We start from the raw sequence: 15,112 nt of genomic DNA, 5'->3' as shown, positions 1-15,112 counted from the left end.
AGTACAATGTCCAATTTTCCTTACAGGTAACATTACCTATAGAGCAAAGTGTATTAGTCTATGAGCCCTGCGGGCAGTGGGGTAAGGTCTGATTGGTTAAGCCTTGTTTGTTATGGTCATGATCTTTCATCATTGCAACCCTATTTTCCCCAGAAATTGCAGTTAGTCAAGGACAAGCTTCTGTGGTGTTAAAAGTTTGAAGGGAGGGTATTTTAGTTTTGTGAGTTTCTTTATTTTTTTTTAATTACTACATATAGCTAGATTCTGACGATTGCATATTGTTTTCATGTCATTATTCATTCATATTGCCCAGCCCCAACATTTCCCTTGGCTTCAAAACCCTGTCAACTTTATGCAGTTTTAGTTTGCCCTGTGGAGAAGGAGGGTCAACCAGAATTGGATATGCTTCTAGAATTAGCAATTCCAAGTGCTATAATATAGAAACTATGCTGCCTTGCAGCATAGTTTCCAGTTTAGACAGCTTGTGACAAAAGTAAAGTTTTACCAAAATGGGTGTCAGGGACTAGCAAATCACAACAAAGGCAGATATTTACATTTTGGTGACACAACTACAAATATAGAGATAGCAGGACTAAAAGAATACAGATAAAAGACCAGATGAGACATAATTTTAATTGTTTTTCAACCAAAGAATCAGATCTCATCTGAGAGTCCAAAGAAACTGGTGGAAGTTCTCCAAAGTGATATCTGTTCTAACTAGTCACAATGAAAATAAGATACCAGTAATCCATAAACATGATGGCTAACTTAATGATACTACTGATACAGAAAATGAAAAATATGTTATGATTTGCTAGTCCCTGGCATTTATTATTCATATCCAAGTGCCTTTTGTCATGGATTGCAAACAGTCTCCCCACCCCCATTATTTTTCCAAACATATCCAATCAAACTTTGAGATAACCATTTTATTCAGCACACTTGAAAGGTCCAGTAATTATGTCTTTGGGGGGCGGGGTGACCCCCCCCCTTGCAGCCCTCAGGACAAGTGTTAAAAGTTATACTAGTTCCCCATTATTAATATGAAAGACTTTTTATGGAAGGGATGGTTGTATAAGCTTCCAAGGGGGATCATTTGATTAGAAATCAGAAGTTCTAGTACCTTTTTTAAGAGTCAAAAGTGATACAAGGTCATCTAGACCCCCTCCAACGCCCTCTTTTTACCAAACGCATTGGATCAAAAATTGTGAAATAGACGTTTTGTTCAAATTAGTCCAAAGAATGTAAAATAATCTCTCCAGGGTGGACACCCCCCCCCCTAGCCAACAGGCAAGGTTTGTAAGTTTTGACCTGGGAGGTTTTTATGCAGCAGGTGGTTCTATAAAGTTTGGATAGGGTTCATTTGATTGAGAATCAGAAGTTTTAGGGCCATTTCTATGAGTCAAAAATAATTGGAGGGCAACCAGCCCTCACCCACGCCGATCATCATAGGCAGATCAGGCAGTTCACTGACCAAGACACTTTGTATACAATGAGTTATTGCAGAAACTTCAAAAGGAGCTCGTCCTCTCTTCGTCCTCTCTTCGTCCTCTCTCTGTGTCTGGAGTGATCCTGTTGCAGCTTCATTGAGTGACCTCATGTCATAGTGGCAAGGGAGGGAGTAAAAATGGAGTTAGCCATGTTGTTTTGGTACATTTTCTGTGCTGCCGGTAACTGTGGTGACATCTCCTCTGTGCTGCTGGTAAACCAATGTGGGTATCTTCAGGCAACGCAGACGTTCAGGGTAGGGAAGCTGTTGGTGTGGGGCTGCCACATCTCCCTTATATTGAAGATTTGTAACAGGGCAGCCAAACTCCAAATGTGGTCTTACAAGAGCATTATATAATTTTCTTATTATCAGAGGATGGTGCAATGATATGGTTTGTTTAATCAGTCCCAGGGCTCTGTTGGCCTTAGCAACTTGTTGCATAGTGTGCTCATGGAACTTAAACTTCCTGTCAACGATCACCCCTAAGTCACGTTCACTCTCAACAGCCTCAACTTGGATACATGTTCCAGATTTATCCAGCATAAAATATGAAATCTGATTGTTGTGAGGACCCATGTGAAGGACTTTGCATTTTGATGGGTTGAACTCCATCATCCAGGTGGAAGCCCATAAGGAGAGACTATTCAAGTTATTTTGCAGGGTTCCATTGGCAATTCCAATTAGTTTGCTGTCATCAGTGTAGAGAGTGATGGGGTTTTGTAGAACATCCTCACAATCATTAATATATATACTGGTGCAGATTCTGAAAATACAGGGTCTCCATTGTCAGAGTAGACCATGACCTTCTGGATTCGGCCAATCAGAAATGATCTTATCCACTCCACAGTGTCAGCATGGACTCCATATGCATGGAGCTTATGTAAAAGATATTCGTGGACAACTTTATTGAAGGCCTTGGCTTGGTCGAGTAACAGGGCATCAACTGCTTTACCTTCCTCAATTAACTAGTGACTATATCATAAGAGTGGATCAGGTTTGTCTCAATGGACCGACTCCTTCTGAAACCATGTTGAGATTTCGACAGTAAGCCATTTTGTGGACATGGTTTCTTTCTGGGAAAGGGGGAGTAGGAGATAATAAAACTGAATGAGAGAAATTAGTGGCAAATATGGCATTTAAACAATTTGCGACGTCTATGGGGAATCAAGCACAGTAGCATCAGGGCGTATAAGCTGGCATATTCTACGTCTATTAGGATTAGAGCTGGAAACATACTTCCAAAACTTTTTGGGGTTTGTTTTTGCACTAAGGGCTCTATTTACTTCATAATCACTTATGATTTTACATGTAAGATTTCTCAGCTTGTTACAGTTCATCTTGAAATCAACAAGATGATTCTCCTGTTTTGATTTCTTGTACTTCTTCCATGCCTTATTCTTACTCTTAATGTTTTCTCTTACCTCTTTAGTGAGAAATGGCAATGTTTTGGTTTTCTCTGTGCATGCTTCTCGACTGCAAGCAAGCATGACTTAAAATTAAACCATGAATCATCCACATTATCACTAACAATCAAAGATTGCCAATCAACTTCAGACAAGTGTTCTCGGATTTTATCATAATCTGTATAAGATCTTTTTTTTCATATTACTTGGCCTAGTGGAAACCAGCACCGAAAACATAACATAATTGTGGTCACTAGAGCTGATTGCGGGTAAATATTTAATAGACATGACTGTGTCAGGGATATTTGTAAATACCAAGTCAAGTGTTGTTGGGTTTTGACCATCTCTATATCGGGTTGGTTGATTAATCAGTTGAGTGAGGGCGTTATTTGCTACAAAATTCAGAGTTGTTTGGGCAGGGTTGTTTGGAGTTGTGAATCTGTAGCCACCAACCCATATCACATCTGGCATATCAAGTCACCAGTGATGAAAACAGAATTTGAACTAGATGAAGCTATTTTACTCACAAGATCAGCCACGACTTGGTGTGAATCATTAGCATTAGGTGCAGAGAAGCTTCGATAAATTTTTCGAACAATTAACGTTTCTTCAGGGAGCTGACTCTCAACAGCTACAAATCCCACCCATGGATAAGCATCAACATAAGGGAATAAACTCAGTATTTTAGTTTTAAAATTATTCTTCACATAAATAACAGTGCCTCTCCTGCACCCATTCGAACAAAAATTAGAAAACACTTCATAACCATCAACTGCAATATGGGAATCCTCAAGCTTTATTAGAGAATTTTTGGGACAAACTTCTGTAGCACAAAAAATATCAATATGCTGATTAGCTAATAGCATCTTTACCTCTGGCAGTTTATTTGTAATACAGTCCAGATTTGAATGCATCACTTTCAAGAATCTTCTATTTCTTCCTGGATTATTTAATGCCTCACCGCATTGGGTGTGCGTTTCACTCCTTTCAATCAGCAGCTCCGCTGAGCGTGGTGCCGCATCTGCATTCATGGATACTGTAGTGTGGCAAGAGCAACTTAATTCAGATAACAAACCACTATCGGCAGGAGAGACACAAGATGAATAACTAGATAAACTTACCCCACTAACAACACTAGAGCTTGAAGACTTTGAACTATTTACAATGGCAGGAGTCGAAGCTATTGTACCATGTCTTGGGAAGCTTTGGGTGGGCGTCGAGTGCCCAGGACATCGTTTTTGAAACGATTGACAAGTCACGAATAACCAAACCAATCTCAATTCTACGCTTCACTTCTTCAACAAGTCTTTTTCTAAGCTCCCTATCATCTCTAGAAAAATCACTGTGAAACTGGACACTCTCCTTTCGTTGTCTAGAGATCTGAAGAATCTTCTTCTTGATATCCCACAAAGAGACCAAGAAAAGGAGCAGGGCATGCCAGGACGTGGTACTGGGTCTACTGGTTGAAGCATTTAGCCTTCTGACGTTCGTGATTGGTCCAGGGTCAAAATCATAAGATGAGCGAATAATATGTGTAATAGCACCAGTTTCATCATCAGCTGGAACAATACCATATGCTATCATATTCAATCGACGTTTCTCCCTGTCCTGTTCAAATCTGATTACCTTCCTCACTTCTGCGGCAAAATTAAGGTTTGTACTTGATATAGTTTCATGAACAATATTTCGCACATCTTGGGTACTGCATTTTCAGGATAGCTGAGACTGAATTTCCTTCGCATCGTTGGAGATATCCGCTAACGACTCTTTTAAGTCCACTTTTAAATCTTCACGTAGCTTACATAGCGAATTGTCAATCACCTTCTCAACACTTGAGCTAGATGCAGACCTGTCTGAATCACAAACTTTGCAGTGTGCATCGCCATTCACTACCAACTTTGTCAGTCATTTTTGTGAGAAGTTCGTATTCATTGGCTGTCAGCTTCAGACACTCTATGCACAGCCATCTCTTACACTCGTCGCACTTTAGAGCGATGAATGTTCATCTAATTCTTGAGAGCAAGCTGCACAAAAGTCAGTCCCCTTAGTAGGGCTAATTTGCTTCCTTTTATTTCATGGCGGTGGCATTTAGTAACTTTCCAACTGCTGGCAACTCTCTCCAACAAATTAGTAACATTCTGGCTGACGGTAACTATGTAGCGAAATTTAGTAAATTCAACGTTCTCGGCAACGCTGCTCTTGGCGTAGCCTGAGTAATGGAAGGGGCCAACAATCTTTTCACTTTTTTTCTACTAATGATGTAACAAAACGACTATTTACTTCAAATTAAACACTATTTGTTAACAAAGGCATAAATATAAATGGACTGCTGGATATGCTTGAAAGATTTGCGAGGGACGTCGAAACCCTTTGGCAGCACATTAATATTGCTTGCGGGAGATTTCAGGCAAACATTACCAATAATACCTAAATCAACTCCTGCAGACGAAATGAATGCTTGCCTGAAAAATTCTAATTTATGGGCACACGTAAAAACATTAAAATCAACTACAAATATGCGTGTCCGATTGCAAAACGATGACTCTGGTCAAACATTTTCAGATCAATTGCTGGCAATGGGAAACGGAAAGCTCCCAGTAGACTCAATTTCAGGACGTATACAACTACCTGCTGATTTCTGTAATTTAGTGACGTCCAAAAATGAATTGATTGAAAAAGTATTTCCGAATATTCTAAAAAATTATAAAAATAATAAATGGCTAAGTGAAAGAGCGATTCTCGCACCCAAAAATATAGACGTCCACGAAATCAACAATATTGTTTTAATACTTTTAAGAAATATAAACCCACCAAAGCTTTGCAATGGCACTCGACTTGCCGTAAAAAAAACAATGGAAAACCTAATAGAGGCCACAATCTTGACAGGGCCTTTTGAGGGTGAGGCTGTTCTTATTCCTCACATTCCCATGATTCCAACGGATCTGCCTTTTCAATTTAAAAGATTGCAATTCCCAATTCGATTAGCATTTGCAATCACCATTAACAAAGCTCAAGGTCAATCATTAGAAAAATGTGGTATAGATCTTAATACTGATTGTTTTTCCCATGGACAATTGTACGTTGCATGTTCGAGGGTCGGTAAACCTGACAATCTATTTATATGCAGCGACAATTGGACAGCGAAGAATGTTGTATATTCGCAAGTTTTACGCAGTTAATTTGTATTTTGGAACCAAATGAAGCGGTTAATTATCCATCTGAATTTTTAAATTCCATAGATCCTTCAGGGTTTCCACCACTCGTGCTACAACTAAAAATAGGCGTACCAATAATACTTTTAAGAAATATCAACCCACCAAAGCTTTGCAATGGCATATATATATATATATATATATATATATATATATATATATATATATATATATATATATATATATATATATATATATATATATATGCTCAAAAATGTCAAAAAACGAAGACTTACAGGCGTGAGTGTTATTAAAATGACCCCCCGTTAACTTCAAGATGCAGTATGTCTGGTATCCGAATTTCTTCTAGCTCTAGGCTTCTTCAAACTGGGAAATTAATTACTCTTTCAATAATTTTCACCCAACAAGCTAGCCAGTGTTATTGATCATATTTTTCTAGAAATTAATGAAATGACATTTGGTTAAGATCGTAGTTCTTAATTCCTATCTTTAGAGATAAGATTAGCCCTGTGTATTTTTATGCTTTAAGTCAAAAAACTTACATTGACAGAATATGTCTCAAGAAACATATAGAATCTGTATTAATATAAGGATGGTAAATTAAAAATATCTGTCTATAATCAGAATTAAGCAGATTCTTTTCTTTAAAAAAATATTTCCAGGAACTTACCAAGCAAGAAGAAACATAAAAATTCAAGTTTAAGAGAAGACCATAATTTTACTTATGACTACACTGCAGTTAACAGAAGCCTTAAGAGGAGGTGAGGCGTTAGTTTCGGGAAGAAATTCTCAGGTAAATCTGACAGTTTTTCTGCCTAAATAAAAAACCTCTTGCCCAATCTATTTCTTGTGATCTCGATCCTTATTTATGTAATCATATCAACCAGTATCCCTAACTTTAGCTTCTTGCTTTGAAAGACAGTAGTGCAAGGAAAGAAAGCTAGTCAAATAGAAGTTGACCCTTCTAGAAAGTTGAGAAGTTTATGCTCAATTTATAAAGCTCCTCAACTCTATTGATGCTTTCATACTAAATGTGAAGTCATGATTATGTGGGATTTTTAGTCTGATGAAAACTAAATTTTGTATTATGGCTTATCTCAATGGACACTGACATAAACTACATTAATGAGTCTTGCTTTTAGATAAATGTACAACAAATTATTCAATCTTCTATCAAGCACCTAAGCCTGTATTGTAGAAAAGCATCCTGAGTGAAAGCATTGACAGAAAAGTGATGACAAATATTTTACTAGTTCATTGCAGTAGTATTTAAGGACATAATTTGGATTTCATCACATTAAGGCCTTGGAGTTTATAGCGAATTCAGATGTGAAATAGTTTGTAATATCAAACTGCATCTTTCCAGCAAAGGAAATGGTGGACTTCTTTACCCTTGTTTTTAAGCCAGAGCAAGGACAGGGTAACCTGTTTTGAAGCATTGTCTTTTCTTTTGGTCTTATAATATTTCTCCATTAAAATGAAAGGAGGGATTTAAAATTATTTTTAAAAACACACATTTAGCTTCCCTGTTTTAGAGGCAATGATGCTGCGCGCTGACACTTCTGTCCTTAAAGATGTATGAAGTCAATAAAATTTTGCAGTTCACATGGACATTTATTTTGAGGCTTGGTAGAATTATGTATAGTGGTGTAAAATTGCACATGAGTCATAATCAAGGAAGCTTGGTAACAAGTTTTCTCAGGCTTGTAACCCTTTTTAAATACCATAATTTGAAACTTGGTAATTTTTATATTTGAAACTACCGTAAAAACTCATTATTTGCATGTAAATATTAATATTAAATTATCTGTTTTTAGGATTTGGACCACTGTTACCATGAGTTGCATCTAACTTACATTTTATTACCAGAACTGTCAGGAATTTCCTAATTTTCTTATGTGCTGATTTTAATTGTGTAATTTTCATCAAAACCGTGTTTGGTTTTAAGAGGGTTTTCAACCTTTGTCTTAAATTCAGCAAATATTCTCCGGCTTGTAACTTTTTTCAAGTGATTTGGAACTTGGTGATTTTATATATTTGGAATTGCCATAAAAAATCATTCTTTTCTTGTGAATACTGTTATGAAAATTTTTCTTTTTTTGAGTTTTGGTTACTATCACCACGAGTTGCTCCTTACTTACAGTTTGTTGTCATGAATTGCTAGAAATTTCATATGCTGGAGATTCACAATCTTGTTTTGATTTTTTTAATTTCTGGCTTTTAAAGTTAATATAAATTTTATTAGTAAATAAATTTTAGAATCTCGAAATAAAATTGATTTTATTTAAGATCCGTCAAACAAAATTAATTTGTTGCACTGGTTCTTTAGGTTATCTATACTGGGTAAGGTGTGAAATTTAATGTACATTTATACTTTTATCTTGATATTATTGTTTTTAACCTTTTTCTTTATCTGCATTTATTTTAATAGCTCTAACTTTTTCTTTCTTTTTACACGTACATGGACATCGTACTGGATATTTGTTTCTTCATCTATAGTTCATAGACCAGGTATAAAAATTTACATTCTAAACTACTCTAGTTTTCAGGTAGCCCAACAGCTCAATATTGTCGGATAGGGTTTTTACTCAGCTTAAGGGCGGTACTCTGTATAAGACTCATTGCCAATAGTGTCTTGTTCACTTCATTCTTTTAGTGTTATGATGAGATTGTCACACTATAAATACCACCATCTCATAGCATAGAAACTCTATTTATGGTAAACTATAACAATAATCTGTCTCAAAAATACCTTTTTCACTCTCTTTCTCTCCCTGTACTGTAATTGCACTTGTTTTTCAGTGGCAAAAAGGGAAACAGGATTACAACTTCATAATTATAACCATAGGCTACTTGTGTTTTACGGTGTGATAAACTGGAGCTTCATGTTCTTATGATTTTTTTTTTGTACAAAAAAGTATAAAAACCTGTTCGTATTTTGTACAGCTAGAAAATGACAATAATTGGGTGATTCAGGTGTATGTCATTGTAATATATTTATTTGATTAATATATACCTACTCTCTTTAAACGAGCAACTGTGTATGTATATATGTATGTATGTATTAATTTTTTTTTCTTGAAAACGGCTCCATTTTTTTTTTAAATGGCACCCTGGTATTTTCGGTCTGAAAAACCATCTAGATACATCACATGTTTGCGAAGAAAAATTTTTGAAGCCTTAATTTTGATTTATATATATCTTTAACGATGAAAAAAAGTTCAAGTAGGGATAAAATCCTTTAAATAGACAGTGACAAATTTCACAAAAATACTATATATTTTCATCACATATGCAGTGACTGTTATCAGTAGTAATACTAAACTAAAACAACTTAAAACAATAATTCATATATAAAAGAAAATAACTACATATTATTCAATAATCTTATTCTTTGTAAAGCGAAAACGGAAGCGAGTCTCTTTGACCTTCCTGGATCAAGTCTCTATATTTATGTATTTAGTAGGGTTATGCAATAAGTACTCTTATTTATTTTTTTTTGAACAAGTAAATGGGGGCCTCTTTGAGTCCGTTATTATCTAATATTTTTGTGGAAATTATTTGCTAGATTTATACTTCTGAAATATAATTTTGGGGCTGGTATGTGGATGGCATAATTTCAGTATGGAATTATAAGGAGGAGAAACTAAAAGGTTTTTTGGAACATCTTAATTGTTTGGGGGAGGGGATTTAAAGTTTACTGTTGAATTAGAAGAGGACGAAAAACATCCTTTTCTTGATATTCTTCTTTTAAAAAATGAAAATAGTCTGGATTTTAAAATTTGCAGAAAACCGACTAATAACAATAGATTTTTGTCGTTTAGCTCCGGTCACGCTCGCCAAGTAAAAATTGGTTTGATCATATCTTTAACTGACCGGATCTTTAGTATTTGCTCTCCGAAATTCTTTGCAGAGGAGTTGTCTTTTTTAAGAAAAATACTAATAAGTAACGTGTATCGAGAGTGGGTAATTAACGAGATTTTTCCAAAAAAAGAAAAAAATTTCGAGAGATTTCTAAGAAAGTCTTGGAGACAACTCAGGAGAAGGATGTTTTTTATTTCTTATCGTATGTACCCTGACTAAGTGAAAAACTTAAAAGAATTTTGCAGAGTAATGGTTTAAAGATAGCTTTAAAGAGTATTATACTTTGTGTAGTTTTCAAAATTCTGGGAAGGATCTAACTTTTTTGGGGCAGCAATGTGGGGTCTATCATATCCTATGTACTTGCGGAAGCTCATATGTGGGACGTACTAACCAGAATTTGGAAATGAGATTACTACAGCATCAAGACTATTTCATTGGCTTTAAAGCAAAACTCTAAACCTGTTCACTGCAGCCCTTGGAACATATTTTTGATTTTCTTGACCATTTTATATGGTTCGATAATGTCTCTTTGATTTCTAGGGACCGGGGTTTAAAGCAATATTTGGCGAAACAACTGAATTTAAGAAAATTTTATTCAAGAATATTGCTTTAAATACACAGGTGAATTTGGTTTGAACTCTATTTATGACGATTTATTAAATTCAGATAAAGTAAAGTTCTATTCATGCTAACGAACCGGATCCAGGAAAATCAAAGAGGCTCGCTTCCGGTTTCGCTTCTTTTTTGTGATATTTATTTCTGTCTATTAAAAGGATTTTATTCCTATTTGAACTTTTGTTTATTGTCATGGAAAGGCAGTGTGGTCTTTCTTATTTTTAATATTTAGTTTGTCAATTAGGCGTATTGAAACAGCTATTGAGTTTATTATGGATAAAATGGTTAAGTTTTCTTTTTATGGCACTTGGTATTAACAAAGTGACATATAGCAATCGCAAATTCTGTCGGTCTGTCTGTCTGTCGGTCCCGGTTTTGCTACTTTAGGCACTTCCAGGTAAGCTAGGACGATGAAATTTGGCAGGCGTATCAGGGACCGGACCAGATTAAATTAGAAATCTTTGAGAAATCTCAAATCTTTTTCCCGATTTGACCATCCGGGGGTGGGAGGGGGGGCTGTTAATTCGGAAAAAATAGAAAAAATGGAGTATTTTTAACTTACGAACGGTTGATCAGATCTTAATGAAATTTGATGTTTGGAAGGATATCTTGTCTCAGAGCTGTTATTTTAAATCCCGACCGGAGCTGATGACATTTGGGGGGGGGGAGTTGGGAGGGGAAACCTAAAATCTTGGAAAACACTTAGAGTGGAGGGATCGGGATGAAAAATTAGGATGGAGGGATCGGGATGAAAAAAATTTTCAGAAAAAATTCTGAAAAATTAGAAAAAATGACGTATTTTTAACTTACGAAGGAGTGATCGGATCTTCATGAAATTTCATATTTAGAAGGAACTCGTAAATCAGATCTCTTATTTTAAATCTCAACCGGATCCAGCGTCATTGGGGGGGGGGGCGGAAATCTTAGAAAATACTTAAAGCGGAGAGATCAGGATGAAACTGGATGGGAATCAATCAAGCAATCAATCAATATTTATTAATTCAAATTAAAAATATACAAAAACAATATTATGCCCCAACAGAGAGCAGAGCTTGTAAGACTGGGGCAGCACAAATGCATAAAAAAAAGCACAACATCTCGTCATACTAATAATTCCAAAAGGAGAGAGAAAAAACTAAGACAAAAAAAATATATATATAAGACAAAAAAAAACATACAAGGTAGGAGATCATAGAGGAGGCCACCCCAGCGCAAGAACCCCACAGCAAAATACATACTAAAATCTATTATTAATCAATCCCGACATCCAGGCAAAGAATTGTTTCTGAAATATGTTTTTTCAAAGAAAATCAACTTGTGAAACTTCGGAACATTTCTACTAAGTTAAGTTTATTTGCAATATGAGGAATCTGGTATCTGATTGAGAATCTATCAGAGGACGATCGGGAGGACGATAAATTACAGCAATTAAATTTTTTTCATTATTTGGTAAAAAACATTCAACAATACAGCTTTCAAAAACCATCTCAGTATTCAGATATAGAAATTCTTCTCTCAGTCGCGACGGAATATGATTTTTAACTAGTATTGCTAAACCACCTTGCTTTTTTTTTAATTTCTGCTTACATGAAAGAAATAGAAATCGCTAATATTAATTTTATTTGCCGAGTTTTCATCTAAAAATGTTTCACAAACCCCAAGAATATCCGTGCCCGATTCAAATAAAAAATTTTCAATCGCACCTTGCCCACTCCTCCAACCACGACAGTTCCAAAAAGATATTTTCCTCATATTTTTGTTTTTATGAGCCATTTCATGAGAAAACAAATATTTATTTGGGGGGACTAAAATAGAGTTTAAAATTTCATTATTATCATGGGCTAGGGGCGTTTGGAATACATTAATAAAGAGGGCTGATTTTCTTTCAAATTCTTCCAGTCTAGATGCAGGGATCCCATGAGCTTGATTACCCATTATCGTGCATTGACCTCACGCCAAGGAGTACCCATGCCTCTCCCACTGAAAACTGAAAATAAAACCTGTCTAAGATACGTGCCTGACATAACCAGACCGAATCGGCTCTCTTTGGTGGAGTTGGGGGGAGGGGGGTAATTTGTAAAAATAAGGTATTTGTAACTTACGAAAGGGTGGCCAGTTCTTAATGAACTTTCATAATGAGAAGGATCCTGTGCTTTAAAGCTCTAATTTTAAATTCCGACCAGATCCTGTGACGTTGGGGGGAGTTGGAGGGGGAAACCGGAATTCTTGGAAAACGTGAAAATTGGGGTATTTTTATCTTACAAATAGGTGATCGGATCTTAATGAAATTTGGTATTTAGAAGGAATTCATGTCTCAGAGCTCTTATTTCAAATCCCGACCAGATCTTTTGACATTGGGGGGAGTTGGAGGGGGAAATCTTGGAAAACACCTGGAGTGGAGGAATCGGGATGAAGCTTGGTGGATAGAATAGGCAAATGTCCTTGATACGTGATTAACGTAACCGTACTGGATTCGCTTTCTTTGGGGGAGTTGGGGGGGAGGCGTTCAGTGATTTGGTAAGTTTGGTGCTTCTGGACGTGCTAGGACGATGAAAATTGGTAGGCGTGTCAGGGACCTGCACAAATTGACTTGATCAAGTCGTTTTCCCAGATTCGACCATCTGGGGCGCTAAAGGGAGAGGAAAAATTAGAAAAAATGAGGTATTTATAACTTACGAGTGGGTGATCGGATCTTAATGAATTTTGATATTTAGAAGGACATCGTTACTCAGAGCTCTTTGATTCTTAGAATTTTGTTAGAGCTCATACCATATGAGCTCTTGACTCTTAGCTCTTCTTGCCTCGTCATAAGTGCCATATGAGCTCTTAGCTCTTGTTTTTTATTTTTATTTTTTTTAGCAAATATATTATTACGAATGCACAAAATTAAGAGCTGATCAAGTATTTTCATAAGAAATTACAAAGAAAGTAAAAGTTATTTGACTCAGCACTTGCGCTGCTCAACATAGTACAATGTAAAATACGTATATATATATATATATATATATATATATATATATATATATATATATATATATGTATATATCTATATATATAAAAATAAGTTGTCTGTGTGTGGATCTGTGGATGGATCAGGTGACGTCACCTGAAAAAACTGGATCAGGTGACGTCAAAACTGAAAAAACTAAAAAAAGGCAAAAACTACAAAAAAAACTAAAAACTAATAAAAAAAAATAAAAAACTAAAAAAACTAAAAAAGGCAAAAACTACAAAAAAAACTAAAAACTAATAAAAAAGCTAAAAAACTAAAAAAACTAGAAAAAAGGCAAAAACTACAAAAAAAAACTAAAAAGTAATCTATATATATAAAAATAAGTTGTCTGTGTGTGGATCTGTGGATGGATCAGGTGACGTCACCTGAAAAAACTGGATCAGGTGACGTCAAAACTGAAAAAACTAAAAAAAGGCAAAAACTACAAAAAAACTAAAAACTAATAAAAAAATAAAGAAGCTAAAAAACTAAAAAAACTAAAATAAGGTAAAAAACTAAAAAAACTAAAAACTAAAAAAAAGGAAAAAACTGAAAAATAAGCTAAAATAAAGGTAAAAACCAATAAAAAAAACTAAAAAAAAAAAACTGAAAAAACTAAAAAAAAGGCAAAAACTACAAAAAAAAACTAAAAACTAATAAAAAAAGTAAAAAAGCTGAAAAACTAAAAAAACTAAAAAAAACTAAAAAAGGTAAAAAACTAAAAAAAATAAAAAATAAAAAAAACTAAAAAAGGAAAAAACTGAAAAATAAGCTAAAATAAAGGTAAAAACCAATAAAAAACTAAAAAGAAAAAAAGGAAAAAACTAAAAAAAAATTTCATCTAAAAAACTAAAAAAAACTAAAAAAGGTAAAAACTAAAAGAACTAAAAAAGAGAAAAATAAATGACGACACTCAAAGAGAAAGCGACCAGGACAAAAGGAATGTTCGATTAGCAATCAACAAAGCACCGGGACACAGGGAGTATAAATGACGACCAGGACATAAGTAAAAAAAAAACTAACAAAACTAAAAAGAAGGCAAAACTACAAAAAAACTAAAAAGAAAAAAACTAAAAAAGGCAAAAACTACAAAAAAAACTAAAAACTAATAAAAAGGCTAAAAAACTAAAAAAACTAAAAAAGGCAAAAACTACAAAAAAAAACAAAAACTAATAAAAAAAATAAAAAAGCTAAAAAACTAAAAAAACTAAAAAAACTAAAAAAAGGTAAAAAACTAAAAAAAACTAAAAACTAAAAAAACTAAAAAAAAAGGAAAAAACTGAAAAATAAGCTAAAATAAAGGTAAAAACCAATAAAAAACTAAAAAAAAAACTGACCGGGACACAGGGAATATAAATGACGACCGGGACACAGGGACACAACTACAACGGGGACACCGGGGGAAACAGGGGGATATAAATGACGACCGGGACAGGGAATGGTCGATTAGCAATCACCATCAACAAAGCTCAAGGGCAATCATTAGAATCATGAGGTATAGATCTGAATACAGATTGTTTTCCCATGGACCATTATATGTTGCATGTTCAAGAGTCGGTAAACCTGACAATCTATT

The 15,112-nt window shown here is 34.8% G+C and overlaps 1 protein-coding gene across 1 annotated transcript in view; it reads left to right on the top strand.

Moving 5' to 3' along the window:
- LOC136027993 (peroxisomal ATPase PEX1-like) overlaps positions 1-15,112 on the top strand; it is a gene marked incomplete in the record, with an annotated part of 82,546 nt that overhangs the window by 3,755 nt on the left and 63,679 nt on the right. Inside the window, 1 exon segment of the mRNA XM_065705558.1 lies at positions 6,728-6,858. Within this exon segment, the coding sequence (XP_065561630.1) occupies positions 6,790-6,858 (69 nt within the window).

The sequence above is a fragment of the Artemia franciscana genome, chromosome 1 (genome assembly GCF_032884065.1).
Source record: "Artemia franciscana chromosome 1, ASM3288406v1, whole genome shotgun sequence".
NCBI lineage: Eukaryota > Metazoa > Arthropoda > Branchiopoda > Anostraca > Artemiidae > Artemia > Artemia franciscana.
Note: the sequence above shows the minus strand (reverse complement) of the source record. Positions and strands in the feature narration are given on the sequence as shown.